At 40.0% G+C, this 17,745-nt stretch overlaps 1 protein-coding gene across 8 annotated transcripts in view; it reads left to right on the plus strand.

Annotated features, from left to right (window-relative positions):
* The window catches only part of LOC147174980 (semaphorin-4B-like), a 109,456-nt gene that overhangs the window by 82,037 nt on the left and 9,674 nt on the right, over positions 1 to 17,745 (plus strand). For all 8 annotated transcript variants that reach the window (XR_015094703.1, XR_015094701.1, XR_015094702.1 and 5 more), the window contains 9 exons: positions 7,782 to 7,942; positions 8,791 to 8,853; positions 10,722 to 10,820; positions 11,876 to 11,987; positions 12,058 to 12,174; positions 13,198 to 13,355; positions 14,528 to 14,709; positions 14,805 to 14,955; positions 17,336 to 17,546. Coding sequence is in view for 1 of the 8 variants with exons in the window: in XM_086074792.1 (XP_085930918.1) it covers positions 7,782 to 7,942; positions 8,791 to 8,853; positions 10,722 to 10,820; positions 11,876 to 11,987; positions 12,058 to 12,174; positions 13,198 to 13,355; positions 14,528 to 14,709; positions 14,805 to 14,955; positions 17,336 to 17,546 (1,254 nt within the window). In the remaining 7 variants the exon portion in view is untranslated. The remainder of the gene's footprint in view (positions 1 to 7,781; positions 7,943 to 8,790; positions 8,854 to 10,721; positions 10,821 to 11,875; positions 11,988 to 12,057; positions 12,175 to 13,197; positions 13,356 to 14,527; positions 14,710 to 14,804; positions 14,956 to 17,335; positions 17,547 to 17,745) is intronic.

Genomic DNA, 17,745 nt, shown 5'->3' on the forward strand with positions numbered 1-17,745 from the left:
GGACGTTCTTGTTGCCTCCGCCGTGTTCACTGCCAGGGGGGGGGGGGTCACGGCGAGTTCCAGAAGAGCCAGCAGCTGCTTTACATTATTCTGCTCAATCTCAGGTCGGCCCTTGTTAGCTTCCTCAGCAGCACATTATCCTTTTCATGAGGGGAGGGGGGGGGGGGGGGGGGCTCGAGCAGAGGTGCTGGTTCTTTCAAATAAACACATTCATTTTTTTCCGACCGTTTTTACCTTGCAGAATTGCTCCTTTGAACCTTTTAGGTGCTTTTCCTTCAAGATGTTGACTCATAATAGACGCATTTCTTCAGAATTGTCTATAATCAAATTAGCAAACAGCAAATGTTTTCATCAAAGCTTCAGGAAAATTTTGTTTTTTCACAATTTAAACTATTGTTTTTGTATAAAAAAAAAAAAAAAAAGAAGCTATTATCAGTCTCGTATTTAGTGTGTATGATCATTCTTAAGCGATTTCACTCTTTCACCGTTTTGAGATTCCGCCAATAAAACAGTTGCATGGATGGATGATAGATAGAGAGATAGAGCTGCTCTCAATGGATTACAAATAATAAAAAAATGATGCATGAGATTTCTATAGCACTTTTCACCATAGGAGAATTTCAAGACCTGGCTCCCAAACCCTTTGCCCGAATTTCAAACCCTTGTTGTCTAGACTTTAAATGAAACCGGGTTTCTACTACTCGTTCCTTATTATTCCCATCCCTGGAAACATTCTTACAACAGTTTCTATCCACACTGAATTAAAAAGCCAAAGACTTCAGACCTCAGAGCTGAACGTGAGGTGAGGCCTGGTAGCCACCAAACTTGTAAAAAATAAAATAAAAATAAAAATCCTCGCTGTTACTTTACTTAAATGCTGCCTATTTTATTGCCGTTTCCTGAGTTTAGTTTTATTTTATTTTTTTTACAATATGGCTTTCCAACCTCTGTTTCCTGAAGTTGTGTACACATTCCCGCCAGTCTGTTACCTAGCTAATGAGATTCAGACCCCCCCCCCCCCCCCCCCCAACATGCACCGTAAATCTCTCGATAACTTGACCTCTTCTGGCTTTGTTGTTTTTTATTTTTTATTTATTATTTTTATTATTTTTTTTTTTTTTCTTCTTAAGAGCTCAGTATTGTTCATTCGGAAATGTCATCATTATTGCTCTTTTATTTTTTTATTTTTTTTTATTTTTTTGTGTGTGTGTGTGGGTGAGTATGTGTATGTGCGTGCGTGCGTGTATTCGTTAGCTCACCAGAAAACCCATCAGAAAAAATCCCATACCGTTCACCTAAACCGAACACCAGGAGACCCGAGGGGACCAAAGAAAACCAAGGAAGGTGAAATCCAGCACCCACCAGAACTCCTCCCCAGCCCAAGAAACATCCAGACCCCAACAAATCCAAAAAAACATAAAATCAGGGAGGCCTCAAGAGACCGAAGGAGAAATAAAAGACATATTCTCAAGCAGCAATTCACCTCCGACAAACTGTTGTTCAAAATCCCAACAAACATTTCTTTGTTTTCCAGGCCTAATATTATATACCTTTGTTGTTTTGACGCACCCCAGACGCTTGAACATCTCTGATCTCGTTTGTTCTGGTTTTGTGTCTTGATGCCACCAGACCGACCGGATTCTAACCTGCCCCCCCCGAAAGTACATTTCATTGTGGGCAGCCTAACTTTTTACGACACACCTTTAAACTGCTATTGCTTGTTTCATTTTCCAGCTAAATGGTACCCACGTTCCAAGGTGTTAGTCACACTATTTCTTGTCCCTCCGTCTCCATAATGAGAAATTCATGCCCCTGAACTTACCGACCAAAACGACATCATCTTAGTTCATCATCTGAGGGTCTTGTGATGGGAAATCGTGTCCGGATGAGCGTTTATGATGATAATCTACCGGCCGTTATATTCGTTGGTGACAATTGTGTCGTTAAGTTGAACGAACCTGCGGATCTTTGCACCGGCAGCTGTGAGATCGTGATGAAAGACCCTCAATACGGGTGGGCGCTGATTGAATCGGCCTGTTGGTACAAAAGAAAAGCACTTAGTGCTCTGTCGCCAAAAGGACAAAATGACTCTTCCAACTCCTTTCCAGAGGGCGCGTTTCAACCTTTTGAATTATGCTCGTACATCTGGAAATTGGCTGCCAAAAAAGTGTTGAAGGATTCCTGTAAGTAATTAATTCCCTCCTCGTGTTAATTCAGCAGCGTTCAAGGCGACTCTTTAAAACGTAATTACATAATAACGGTGATGATCGGCACATTGTTGACAGCTGCCGAGGTTGGGGGCACTTGTTAGAGGTGGCAAATCCAGGTCCTGAAAGTAAAAATCTTGTCACAGTTTGGCTATAGCCCCAGGTGCTAGCTAGTGAGCTCTTTAGCTAGCTCCCCGGGTGCTTGTTTACTTGCTAGGGAGCTAGCTAGCGTGCCACAGTTTGGCTTTAGCCCCAGGTGCTAGCTAGCGAGCTCCCTAGCTAGCTCCCCGGGTGCTTGTTTACATGCTACGGAGCTAGCTAGCCTGCCACAGTTTGGCTTTAGCCCCAGGTGCTAGCTAGCGAGCTCTTTAGCTAGCTCCCCGGGTGCTTGTTTACCTGATAGGGAGCTAACTAGCGTGCCACAGTTTGGCTTTAGCCCCAGGTGCTAGCTAGCGAGCTCTTTAGCTAGCTCCCCGGGTGCTTGTTTACCTGCTAGGGAGCTAGCTAGCGTGCCACAGTTTGGCTTTAGCCCCAGGTGCCAGCTAGCGAGCTCCCTTGCTAGCTCCCCGGGTGCTTGTTTACTTGCTACGGAGCTAGCTAGCGTGCCACGGTTTGGCTTTAGCCCCAGGTGCTAGCTAGCGAGCTCTTTAGCTAGCTCCCCGGGTGCTTGTTTACCTGCTAGGGAGCTAGCTAGCGTGCCACAGTTTGGCTTTAGCCCCAGGTGCCAGCTAGCGAGCTCCCTTGCTAGCTCCCCGAGTGCTTGTTTACTTGCTACGGAGCTAGCTAGCCTGCCACAGTTTGGCTTTAGCCCCAGGTGCGAGCTAGCGAGCTCTTTAGCTAGCTCCCCGGGTGCTTGTTTACCTGCTAGGGAGCTAGCTAGCGTGCCACAGTTTGGCTTTAGCCGCAGGTGCCAGCTAGCGAGCTCCCTTGCTAGCTCCCCGAGTGCTTGTTTACTTGCTACGGAGCTAGCTAGCCTGCCTCAGTTTGGCTTTAGCCCCAGGTGCTAGCTAGTTTCCTAGCTAGCTCCCTGGGTGCTCGGTTATCTGCTAGGGACAAGCGACTAAATCCAAACTGTGGCAGCGTTTTTACTTTCTGGACCTGGATTTGCCACCTCTGGTCCTCGTAGGGTCGCGCATGTCGCCGTCTGTCACACTCCGGGAAGAAAGTGTGAGATATGAAGGTAGGAGGCCATCCAGTCGTCTTCCTAACAGGCCACATCCACAGTCCTGGGTTCCGTTTCTGTTCAATATCCCTTGTACCCTGAAGCGTTTGCATTTGTTTCTGTTTTTTTAGTCCCGTTTGTTGTCCCTCAGTTGTAGAGACGCGATGGCCTTTTGACAACCTTCGTTAAGTGCCTTGCTGTGTCCACTGCTCTTTCCTCTTTCTGGGACGTACATTCCCACGGATGGCCATCCCAAGAGACTTCAGGTCAGGGAGGCGAGCTACAATAGTTTTCTAAGAGTGCTCGAAGGAAGGTTAGGAGGAGTTCAAGTACGAAACTGTCGTCAACTTGTAAGCTTGTGTGTTTCAGCGACTGCGTCCTCGCTGTTCCCGCCCAGATTGCCAATGAGAATCCCCAAGACCATTTATTCCCCCAGAACAGGATGTCCAAGTCGGGGGTGGTCATTGATGGCGTGTTAAAAAAAAATGAACTCGAAATTAACGCAATGCAATTACTATCTCCTTATTTGAAAACCCGACCGAAAAGTATTGGCACAAACGTACGTTACGTGTATTTCTCGTAAGTTTCTTGAGTTTTTCTCTCGGAATACTGGCCCCGCCCTCTAAAAAAAAATTAATAATCTTTATACGTGGTCCTAATACGCCGTCGATAATATTGGTGCCAAGTGGGAAGTTAAAAAGTGAAGCACAACTCCGTCCATCACTTGCAAATTTCCAAGACTTACCAACACCGTCATGTGATCTTCATCTCGTCTCTGTTGTTGATATCCCATCACTAAAATGATATCTTATTACAGATAGTGGTTAGCGTAATTACAGGTGGCTTTGTTAAACCACGTCCGTAGTTCCTTTTTGCTCCGGTTGACCGACCCGACATGCTTGACCCTCAACCTTTTTGACACTTCAACCTGTGGCGTGTCATGTGTTTGATCAATATCAGCGCCTTTGAAAAAGACAGCTGGTTGAAAAGAAGAAGAACAAGTTGTGTATATATATATATTAGGGCTGCACAATAAATCATGCGATATGCCATATAGTTGCTGAATATAGCGATATCGATATGATTTGCGAAATTTAACGTGTCTAAAGAATTGACATTTTTATTATCTAATGAAAGAATTTTTTCATGCAGCAAAATAAGCTAACTCAATATCATCTTAGTTCATTCATTAAACTATTCACTCTAAAAACAGTTGGGTCAAAAGTAACCCAATTATGGATCAAAAATGGACCGATCCACTTTATGGGTCAATTTGACTCAACTTTCTGGGTTGTTTTATACAAAATGACAAAAATTTTGGACCCAAATAAAGGATCTGACTAATATTTACGAGTTGTTTTATGCTGAAAGACCCATTTTGTGACTCACAGTTGGGTCAAATCGACTCAAGTAGAGGATCGGTCCATTTTTACCCATAGTTGGGTGTTTTTAGAGTGTTGGATGGCGGTGCACATCACTCTAAAAAGAGTTCGGTCAAAAATCACCCAACTATGGGTAAAAATGGACCGATCCTCTACTTGGGTCAATTTGACCCCACTTTGGGTCAAGTCAACTCGTAAATATTGGTCAGATCCTTTACTTGGGTCCCAAAAATTGCCTCATTTTGTATAAAACAACCCAGAAAGTTGGGTCAAATTGCTCCATAAAAAATGGTGTATCGGTCCATTTTTGATCCATAATCGGATTACTTTTAACCCAACTTTTTTTTTAGAGTGCATTCTAGTTAGTGCCTGACTGGTCAAATTCAGATAAAAGCATCCAATTCCATATGAAACTTATTGCATGTCTTTGCGATATGCATATTGCATGGTCCAATATCGCGATATCGATATTTTTCCGATATTTTGTGCAGCCCTCGTATATTCGTATCCGATCAGAAGCCATGATTCAACAAGTGAATTTCAAAACCGCCTGAGCCCAACAGCCGCCGTCTTCCTCTCGCTACGTTCCGCGTCTTTGTTGGGTGACGGCCTTTTGATTTTTCAATGTTTATCATCTCATTTTATCGACCTGTTACATCTTGAAACGTTCCATTGGCAAAACCTGCTGCGTAAGTATCCCATTAAACACTTAATGACCCCTCAGAGGATTAATGCTTTGGCCAGCGTGTCCATGCGGGCAGATGATTTATCTTTCCCGACGTAATAAATGTCGTGTGGCTTACGAGCCCTTCTCTTTAACGATCCTCAATTAGTGGCTCGCCGTTGTTTCTTTCCTCGTCGCTTTGCAAGACCGCAACTGAATTTACATGCTGCAATGATAATGGAGAGAGAGAAAGAGAGAGAGGGGAGAGAGAGAGAGAGAGAGAGAGAGAGAGAGAGAGAGAGAGAGAGAGAGAGAGAGAGAGAGAGAGAGAGAGAGAGAGAGAGAGAGAGAGAGAGAGAACCGCCCGGACGGAGTAAATTTGATGCTATTGAGAGTCAATTTGACCCAAAAGGCGAATATTTACAAAAGAGTCAAATAAAGAATTTGAAAAAATTAAATAAAAGTCACTCAAGGAGTGAGGAACAAACTCACAACCTTCAGTTTGGAAGACTGCCACCTGAGTTATGCCCCTCCTACTAGTGGTGTGCGATACTGCAAATTGCTTATTCACAATGAATTTTCAACCTTGAAGTGTTTTTGTGTATTGATAAATAGATAATACTTTATGAATGTTTTTTTTCTCCCCCAGAAACATACCGACCATAGCAAAAAAAATAATAATTGGGGACGTTCTTAAACAAAGTGCACAAAGTGATCAAAGGAAAAGAAATGTAAACAAATACTTTATCGTATACTGTTCAGAAACTACGAATACAAAAAATAACAAAAAAATTGCTTCTTTTTCAACCGAAATAAGCAAAATGTTAAAGATTATCACGCAACAACAAATATAAAATATAAAACAACATACCAACAAGTACAATAGTGTGTCTGTGCAAGCATTCTACGACAAAAACGAGATGCTAAGTCTGCCCGTGGCCATTTTGATATGCCGGTTATCTGTTTGACCAAAGCGCAGCAGTGCGTAAAAGAGCCAAATTCAAACTAAACTACAAGATCGATATTATAGTCCGACATCGACACTGACATGATATCGATAAAATCGATATTTGGATCGCTCCGCCCACCACTACGTCCTACTGTTTGCTTATATCCAAAAGACCAAAAACGATATTTCGGTCTATATTCTCAAACTATTTGGTCCCAGGGAGCAGATCGGCTGTCTCCCAAGCTGAAGGTCGTGAATTTGTTTCTCAACCCTTGAGTGACTTTCATTTCTTTCTTTTTTTTACTCTCAAAATTCATTTGAACTATTTCTATTAGTTTAAAAAAAAAAAAAACACTTTTGTTAACGAGAGTATGAAAACCTATATTTTAAATTTTTTACAAATACAGATATAAAATGTGTGATTAATCGTGAGTTAACTAGTGAAGTCATGCGATTAATTACGATTCAAAATTGTCATCGCCTGACGCGACTTAAAAGATGATTAAAAATTCAGGGCGTCGGGCGATGAAAACTTTGAATCGTAATTAATCGCATGACTTCACGAGTTAACTCACGATTAATCACACATTTTATATCTGTTGTAAATATACAATAAAAAAAATATAGGTCTTCATAGTCTTGTTAACAAAAGTCGAATTTAAAAATTTATACCGATTTTGGAACCTTTCAGTAATTTTGTGAGCAAGATCTTTGATTTCTTCTGGATTGTCCTTCTAAATAGTCGCATTTGATCTTTTACTACGAGAAGACGATCACATATTTGATATATTTCTGCTTTACGGTGATCAGTCTGTTCGATGTGACTCGATTGATTTGTTGAATCCATTGTTCATCTTAACGAAACCTTTCAAACGATCCTGCTGTTGCCGCACAAGCGCTGTAAAAAGTTATTTTTGCTATACTCGCGTGAGAGTAACGGATTCTTCGTCCGGCTTTACGCCTTTCAAAGTGACTCCAATCCAAATTAAGTCAAGATTTAATGAAGTCATAATTAATTCAACGTAATATATTCACTTTTGACAAATTACTTAATTCAAGCGTGTGTTAGCAATTGAAGTGACTTTTTTTTTTTTTTAAAGTTAGTCAACAATTCAATTTGTAATCTTTAGTTGGTTCAACAATTCACTTTTTAGAGTGTAGCGAAGCCCGCCCGGCACGCGTGATGTCATTTTCAAGGCAAAATGGCCGCCCACTGAGATACCCTGGTACAAAACCGAAAAGGTCTATAAATAGAGTGGTACAAAAATATTGGGTCGACTTTCCCTTCCAGCCAAAAGGAAAATGTGATTCGCCGATAAGTTTGCTCAGATTCTGGGAAGATGTTGTCCCAAGATGTCTTGCGTGCGTCTCTGGAGAATTTGTGTCCACTCCGCTAACCTTGCTGATCGTCCCACAGACGCAAAGCAGAGAACGTGCAGAAGTTTCTCGGCGGGCGGCGTCTTCAACTTCACGTCCCTCCTGCTGAGCGGCGAGGACGACACGCTGTACGTGGGCGCTCGCGACATCCTCTTCGCTCTCAACCTCTCGGACGTCAGCGCGCCGCAGCTGCAAAGAAATGTAAGCGGATGGAAAAATGCGACGCGATGGTGGGCGTGAAAATGTTCCGTTACGGATACGTTTCCATGGGAATTGACAAATGAAAACATTACAATGACATTTTTGGGCAAATTTTTTTTTTGGAATGCAGGAAGGTTGCGTGGCTTATTCCAAACTAGTTTCCGTATTAAAAATCGGTTTGATTGTTCTATAATATTACAATTTTAATCACTTTAGAGTATTCAAGGAATCACAGAATTAAATGTTTAAACTGTGCCTAATGGTACATTGGTTTGAATTTTGTTTAAAATTTAGTCCAGTCGTTTGTTCCGTACATTTCCGCTTTATGTAACGTTTCGGTGAAATGCATCTGCTTGTAATTATTATTTTTTTTTTTTATAAGCAGTACATTTGAATTCAGTATAGTTATTTATTTATTTTCAATTTAGGGACAATGTTAATGTTCAACCCGCGCGTAATGTTAAATTAGCTCACAATTAAATGTAAATGAAAACCGTTGCCTTGTTTTGGCATTTCGGAAAGCTCCGTCTAAGAACCAATTGATTTATATGATATCGAGTATGAGCTTCACTTTTGAACCACTGAAAGAAAGTGTTCCATTATTTTCTCATTTAGCGAAATGTCGCCCTCTAGCCAAGATTACACAGTACTGCATTTTCACCACGTTTTAAAAGAGGCAGTTTGTATATTCCTCCCAATTTATGACCATTAAACTCCCACGTATTTCCGTTCCACGCGACCTTTCGTTCTGATCCCTGAGATGCATTTTTTAATGATGCATTTATAATCAAATCTCCTGAGGTCCTTAAATCAAAGTCCCGTTTTATTGATGGTCCTGTCTTTTCCAGCTCACGTGGAAAACTCCGGACAAGAAGCGAGGCGAGTGCAGTTTCAAGGGGAAAGACCTGCAAGTGAGTCGCTGCATTCAAACGCTTGAGAAAAAATGGTGTGCAAAAGCGACGGCGCTCGTCTTGGACAACTTCGCGAATGCGACGAACTCTCCTGTCGAGATGCAACTTTCCGCATGCTGGCCTTGGGCTTTGTTTTTTTTTACGTTTTGTCTTTAAAGTGATGCTGAATGTTGCGGTTTGGAACGTTTGATAATCAAGTTCAATCGAATGCATCATTAATGCCGCGTTCGGTAATTATGGGGGCTGTGCGGCATTTGGTGCGGTTTTAGTGGCAGACTTTCGAGAACTGTTCATCATAAGCAATACGTAGCCTTCAACCAAATCACGGCTTCGTGCTGAAGATAATTGGTAGCTAAAGTTGCTTTTAGTTAAATAACAATTTTTTGTTGTTAACAGTACTAAGTGGGAAAAAAAATATGATTTGTTTATTTTTTAAAGGTTATTCAGCTCCGCCGACACGAAGAGTTCCGCAAGCAGTGGTGTTAGCTGCCAAGTTAGCCGCTAATGCCGCACACTAACTAGCCAAAGTGTGCTGAAGATAATTGGGAGCTAAAGTTGCGTTTAGTTAAACAAGAATCTTTTGTTGTTAACAGTACTAAGTGACAGCAAATGATGGTTTGTTTATTTTTTTAAAGGTTATTCAGCTTCGCCAACACAAACAATTCGCAAGCAGTGGTGTTAGCTGGCAAGTTAGCCGCTAATGCCACACACTAACTAGCCAAAGTGTGCTGAAGATAATTGGGAGCTAAAGTTGCTTTTAGTTAAATAACAATTTTTTGTTGTTAACAGTACAAAGTGGGAAAATAAATATGATTTGTTTATTTTTTTAAAGGTTATTCAGCTCCGCCGACACAAAGAGTTCCGCAAGCAGTGGTGTTAGCTGCCATGTTAGCCGCTAATGCCGCACACTAACTAGCCAAAGTGTGCTGAAGATAATTGGGAGCTAAAGTTGCTTTTAGTTAAATAACAATTTTTTGTTGTTAACAGTACTAAGTGGGAAAAGAAATATGATTTGTTTATTTTTTAAAGGTTATTCAGCTCCAGCTAGCCAAGTTAGCCGCTAATGCCACACACTAACTAGCCAAAGTGTGCTGAAGATAATTGGGAGCTAAAGTTGCTTTTGGACAATAGTTATACAATAATCTTTTGTTGTTAACAGTACTAAGTGACAGCAAATGATGGTTTGTTTATTTTTTTAAAGGTTATTCAGCTTCGCCAACACAAACAATTCGCAAGCAGTGGTGTTAGCTGGCAAGTTAGCCACTAATGCCACATGCTAACTAGCCAAAGCGTCAGCCTCAACATTGACAAAAACAAAACAAAACAAAATGATGCATTTTGTTTCAAGTGGGCGCTCCATGTTGACCAAAAGTTACACAAAATAGTCTGGAAATGTAAAATAAAGCCAGCAGATGTGACAATTGTGCATTTGTTATCCGTGTTAGCGTGTTGGCCAATGTGCGACATGCTAGCTAGCCAAAGTGTCAGCCTCCTTTGTTTATTACATTCTTAAAAAAAAAAAAAAATGCAAGGGGCAGAAAGAAGTAAAATTGATAACATCTGCCCCGAATTAACACAAATTTGAAGAATTAAAACAATATAATTTAACACATTAAATGAAATGAACACAAACAAAATTGTCATCTTATCTGGACTCTTGTCCACCGAATGTGCTGAAACTACGCGCCCTCAACCGTCAACTGCCAAACGGCCCACTTTGCTCGTCCCCACCGAGTTCCGCACACTCGCAGCTGACAACGAGGCGCTCTTTAGCAGCCAGGAAACCCGCGCTGCATATCAATACGAGGAATGTGACTCGTGACCACTCTTAGCATCATGCATTCTTTATTTGCGTGTGTCCCGTCCAGACGGATTGCTTCAACTACATCAAGATCTTACTGCGAGTGAACGGCACGCATCTGTACGTGTGCGGGACGTACGCCTTCAGCCCCATCTGCGCTTACATCGTAAGTGGCCGGCCGCATCTTCCGCTGCGCTCTTACGGTCAAAAAGTGTGAAACGAAGAAATTGAATATTTGCTGTCCGAGTGCTGCGAAAGTTAACAGAGCGCATTGAATAAATGCTGGAGTCTCTTTATTATACGGTATGTTGACATTTTGAAGAGCAAGTTCTTGCATTGATAAGCCTTTCACCTAAATCACCATTGTCTTCTTTAAACAAACTTCTTTTTGTTCATATATATGATGTCATTTTGTAGTTTAAAAGTAGGTTTTATTTAGTCTTATTTTTTGTTTTGGTTTTGTTGATTAATGTTTATTTTTAGGTGTCAGGCAAATGATTTTTTTATCATAATTAATCACATGACTTCAATGATTAACTCGCGATGAATCGCAAGTTTTATATCTGTTCTAAATGTACGATAAAAGTTTTAATAGTCTTGTTAACATAAGTGAAGAAAAAATAAAATTGAGTTAAAATTAAAAAGATTTACTATACTGTAAAAAAAAAAGAAGAAAAAAAAGAGCGGGATATTGATTTATGTTGAGGTCATTTTCTGCCACTAGATGGCATAATTGCTTTCGTAAGATTTTTTAAATTGTAAAATCCAACTTGACCCCAGTCTCCACAAATAAATGCATTATTATTGCATTTATTACGGCTAAATTTTGTCGTAGTCATTAATCACATGTTCAAAAAATGAGTGGCATCAAAGGAACTTTAAATTAACTCCAAATGAACGCACTCATTTTGACACCCCTTGTTTTTATTGATTGATTTATTTGCAGTTTTTTTTGTTGTTGCAATTTTCAAATAAAATGACACCACGTAGCACCTAAAAAACAACAACAACTTGGCATCATGACCGACATTAAAATAACATAACAATCAAATACGAGACGGAGGTTTTATTCTTTTTTTTTATACGTCTATTAGTCAATACTGTATTTTTATGAGCCACATTATGCATAGTTTGAACAATACGTAAATATCGGAAATGACTTCAATAATGAGTTTTTTTTGTTAAGCGCTATCATTAAAAATGATGCTGTGCATTTTCTAGAACACGGCCAACTTCTCCCTCGTCACAAGTCAGTCGGGCGAGATCGTCACCGAGGACGGACGCAGCCGCTGTCCTTTCAACCCGGAGTACAAGTCCACCGCCATCATGGCCGGTACGTTGTGGATATCGCGTGATTGGAAAGTCGCGCGCAACGCAGATGCGATTTCCTTGTTGTGCCGCAGATGGCGAACTGTACGCGGGCACGGTCAGCAATTTCCAGGGAAACGAGCCCATCATTTACAAGAGCCTCAGCCAAGGAACCGCACTCAAGACGGAAAACTCCCTCAATTGGCTTCAAGGTGGGACGCAACACGAAGAACGCTAAAAAAACGCTTTCCGGCCACATTTCGATTATTCGATACCAACTGACTATCATATCAAGAAATGGATTATCATTTTACAGAAATGATTCGATCCCAACCGTCGACAGATTGCAGTTCAAGTTTTCTTCTTATTCATTTCTCATTTAACTACAAGAAAATGATAATAATTTTCACATCATTTCTCATTCTCTTTACTTCATATGCATTTCAAGTCTTAGCGTTCAGCTTTTCAGCATTCCCACGCAATTTCTGCAGAAATTGCACTTTGTCTAGTTTGAATAAAGGCATTCTGAAATGATGCCTTTTTTGTAGCTATGTATTAATTAATTGATCATTTAAATAGACATGGACATACATAAATGCATATATTTATATTATATGGGCCATTTCACCAAATAATACTTATTTTTGTAAACACTCTGAAAATAAACTTAAAGTTGTATCTTTTCTTTTTTTAGCTCTAAATTAATTGATGTGCATATTGAACAACTGAAAATTTGTATTGGTCAATTTCAGACTTGTTTTTTTTTATGTCCTTGTTTTTTTTATACTGAAACTCTTCATGGGTTTTTAGTATAAAATTAGCAAATACATGAAGACATGATGTAATAAAAATATAGTTTCATGTCATTTATGTGCATTTATACTTTTTTTTTTTTTTCTTGGGGATGTAAATGACTCAAAATTGGTGGAATGACTCATAGATTTGTAAGCTTTAACATAGCCTAAGGGATTCCTCTCTTTGAGTACGTTGAAAATGTACAATTTCAGAAAATAAAGAAAAATCGTCTTTGCCCAGATCTCCGATCAGTTGAAAATCACGTGATCGGATCGAGACATTCCAAATAATAATAATAATAATAATAATAATAATAATAATAATAATAATAATAATAATAATAATAATAATAATGATAATGATAATAATGCATGAATCTTCATGACAAAATCCGGAATGCTCGTGGCCCCGCCTCTCTCAATCCACCCTTTCTTTTTCAGATCCGGCCTTCGTGGGCTCCGCCTACATCCAGGAGAGCCTGCCCGAGGGCAACCCGGTGGGCGACGACGACAAGATTTACTTCTTCTTCAGCGAGGCGGGAAAGGAGTTTGACTTCTTTGACAACACCATCGTGTCGCGCATCGCTCGCGTCTGCAAGGTGAGTCACGCTTGAAGGCAAACACTCCAAATAAAGGAGCTTTTATTTGCTCCCCTTCGCATCGCCAGCTCGCATAAGGAGGGCGGGGCGTGTTTAGGGTAATTACAGGTGCTCACGCTATATATCACACATTGAAAATATATGCTGTAGGAATTTGACAGCTGAAGCGTGACATTCAATTGAAGGATCCACCCTCAAAGTTCTTTTGGTTTGCATTCTCATTGATTTTGTGCAGGGTTTGCCAACCATTATTTAGCCAAAGCGCATATTTTTCTTAACCCCCTCCAGACCCATATTTGCGTGTCTAAAACCAATAAAAATCATTTGGATGATGTCAACACTTCTGGTTCATGATATGATCTTAACTAACCGATCACAATCGCAATGTTGCATATTATGGAGGACCAAAACTGCCAAAATAAATAAATGACTAAATAAATGAATAAATAAATAAATAAATAAATGACTAAAAGTGAAAATAAAAACGGATGTAAAAAATATATCATTTGAAACACCAAAAACACCAAAAAATAAATAAATATATATATTTATTTATTTATTTATTTTTGGGTGTTTTTATATGTATATATATAAATATGTATATATATATTTATTTATTTATTTATTTTTCATTTATATATATTTTTGGGGATAAAATTTTCAAATTACATTTTTTATATACATTTTTATAAAAAAAATAATAATTTTGGGGTGTGTTTTTATTTCCATTTATCTTTATTTTTGGGATTTCATTTTTAAATTATATATTTTTTACATCCGTTTTCATTTTCACTTTTAGTCATTTATTTATTTAGTCATTTATTTATTTTGAATTTTGCCAGTTTTGGTCCTCCATAGCATATAAGCTTGGAAAGTTCACAACACGTTACAGCCATATTATCCTGGCGTCCACTATAACAACTCAAAACATGAGATAACAACAAAAAAGACACCAGAATCAGAAAAGAAAGACATTTTTCCCAGCAGAAAAAGTGCAGGTCTGAAGGTGCCGCAAAAAAAAAAAAAACACCACCAAACAAAATCTGCACAGAAAGTGGCTACAGAGGTTTATTATGCATCTACTGCCATCTAGTGGAAGAGCAACCCTAACGCAGGACATATATACAGTATATACAGTATATATATATATATATATGAGTGTGTGCTTGCAGGGAGACCTTGGAGGGGAGCGGGTCCTGCAGAAGAAGTGGACCACGTTCCTCAAGGCGCAACTCTTGTGCTCGCTGCCCGATGACGGCTTCCCCTTCAACATCATCCAGGACATGTTTGTGCTGACGCCCAGCGCCGAGGACTGGAAGAAGACCGTCTTCTACGGCGTCTTCACCTCTCAGTGGTGAGTGAGCGCCGGGATCGGGAAAAAGTTGAGGAATTGCACATTGTGTATTTCAAAATTGTCATTGCCGCTGCTCGTTTTATGGCTTTTGGCAGGTACAACGGCGCCTCGGGGACGTCTGCCGTGTGTTCCTTCACTATGGAGCAGGTGGAGAAAGCGTTCGGCGGCCGATACCGGGAGGTGAACAGAGAAACTCAGCAGTGGTACACTTACAACCATCCTGTCCCTGAACCCCGGCCTGGAGCGGTGAGTCCCTCTGCTGGACAACGCGTGTACTGCATGCCTGCCTTCATGCCAACTTAGCACTTGTCTTGCTAGATTTAACAACTTGTCAAGACGACCCTCTCGACTTTTTCACCACAAAAACACCGAACAATAAATTTAGATACTTTTGTTCAGAAAATCTTTTTTGATGGATATTTCATATTTTATGAATTATATAGGCAACTCTACAGTACAGGCCAAAAGTTTGGACACACCTTCTCATGCAGTCGATTTCATTTATTTTCATTCTAGATTCTCACTGGAGTTATGTACGTTTAAAAAATAAAAATAAAAATTGGTGAAATAATTGAAAACGTTTTATATTCTAGTTCCTTCAAAATAGTCACTCTTTTTGCACACTGCAAAAAAGACAGTAGAAAATGTAAGAAAACAGAACAGAAACATTTGACAAGAACATTTTACTTAAATTAACCTGTAAGATTTTGAAAAATAAGAAAATAATACTAGGCCCATATCAACCACAGCGGTTCTTGAAAATTTTATTTTTAGACTAAAAACAAGTCACGTTGACTTTTTTTCAAGCTGTCAAACTGGTTGTTAACACGCAATGCCAAGACTGCTTGATCAAATAAGATAATTAAGTAATAAGTATGTTAAAATAAGCACGATGATCTTGTCTGACAATTTCATTTGAAGTACAAATAACTTGTCAGATTAAAATAAGCAAATTCAGGTTGAATTTAAAAAAAATATACCTAAAGATTTCAGTTTTTTAAATCAACACATTTCAACTGATTTTTTTTTCCTTTCCAAAATTGCTGCCCAATTTGAGATTAATGCCTCGTGAGCCAGGCAATGTCGACATTTCCAGAACTTTGGTCCAGCTGCGGTTGTTATGAAAGTTGAGTTGTGTCATAATGCAATGGCTGTGTCAGTGAACTTCGTTTTCTGCAAATTCCCCATGAAAATGAGTTTGTCAGCGCTGGACAATTGTGTCGTTATGTCACACAGCAGGTTGCATGACGCGTCTGCTATAATAAGACATAATACGTCATCTGTCAACTCGCGCGGTCGCTCCTCGCTTTGTTTTCTTTCGACACCTTAAATTGCAAATAATAATGATTTTTACTTCCTGGAAGGAAAACAAAGAGAGAGGCGAGGTACAATTCCACTTCATTACGCTTGTTGACTGCGTCTGCTTCATCCTCAGGCGACTGAAAACAAAAGCAATGTTTCTTCGAGCCGAAACCATCCGATCCACCAAACAACGGCAACAGCCAAATTCTTTGGCTTTGCGAGAGAACGTTTGGCAAATTTTTCATGAATTTGGCAAAAGCTAGCCAATTCTTCAAAAAAGAGGCTTCAAGCTTGTTTACTGTCAAAACGAGATTTAGGTACACCTTGTGCATTTGAAACAAACACTTAGCTTAGCCTTTGAGTCCGCAAGCTAAGTTCTAATGCTAATTCTCAAAACGATATTTAGACCCTGTGCATTTTGAAACAAACACTTAGCTTAGCCTTTGAGCCCGCAAGCTAAGTGCTAATGCTAATTCTCAAAACGATATTTAGACCCTGTGCATTTTGAAACACACTTAGCTTAGCCTTTGAATCCACAACCTAAGTGTTAGCACTTAGAGATTTACACCTTGTGCATTTGAAAAAAAAAAAACCTACTTAGCTTAGCATTTAAGTCTGCAAGCTAAGTGCTAATGCTAACTGTCAAAACGATATTTAGACTTTGAGCATTTGAAACAAACACTTAGCTTTGCCTTTGAGTCCATAAGCTAAGTGCTGATGCTAACTGTCAAAACGATATTGACGCCCTGTGCTCTTGAAACAAACACTTAGCTTAGCCTTTGAGTCCGCACGCTAAGTGCTAATGCTAACTGTCAAAACAATATTGACGCCCTGTGCTCTTGAAACAAACACTTAGCTTAGCCTTTGAGTCCGCACGCTAAGTGCTAATGCTAACTGTCAAAACAATATTTACACCTTGTGCATTTGAAACAAACACTTAGCTTTGCCTTTGAGTCCGCACGCTAAATGCTAATGCTAACCGTCAAAACAATATTTACACCTTGTGCATTTGAAACAAACACTTAGCTTTGCCTTTGAGTCCGCACGCTAAGTGCTAATGCTAACTGTCAAAACAATATTTACACCTTGTGCATTTGAAACAAACACTTAGCTTTGCCTTTGAGTCTGCAAGCTAAGTGCTAATGCTACTTCTCAAAACGATATTTTAAGTAAACTACCGAAACACAAATGTCCTGACTTTTTAGTGTGCTTATGCGACGTTTGTTAAAGTATGATCGATTTCATTCATCAACACAAGAGAAATTTCTCCAAAAGGAGCCAATTCAAGAGAACGCCTGTCGTTGTTGTTCTTTCCCGCTGGCAGTGCATCACGAACGCGGCCCGGACACAAGGCGTCCTGTCGTCGCTGCACATGCCGGACAAGGTGCTGAATTTTGTCAAAGACCACTTCCTGATGGACAACGTGCTGCGCAGCCAACCCCTGCTGCTGAAACGCCACGCTCGCTACACGCAGATCGCCGTCCATCAAGTGGTGGCGGCGCGCAAGGCCTACCACGTGCTCTTCATTGGCACAGGTAGACGCTTCTGTAATGGCTGCTTTTCACGAGGAAGTCATTCGCACGAACGTCATGAAACGTCTACTTGAATGCTTCCCTTCACAAGCATGTCAAAGATGAACACAGTGGCGCCTTGAGGCTATTTTTCGCTTTGACTTGTGAGCAAAAATTTCAGATCCGATTAGTGTTATGGTGGCTGTGAACTATGGTTATAATA

This window comes from Leptonotus elevatus, chromosome 4, assembly GCF_054856555.1.
Source record: "Leptonotus elevatus isolate MCC_2025b chromosome 4, RoL_Lele_1.0, whole genome shotgun sequence".
Taxonomy (NCBI): Eukaryota; Metazoa; Chordata; class Actinopteri; order Syngnathiformes; family Syngnathidae; genus Leptonotus; species Leptonotus elevatus.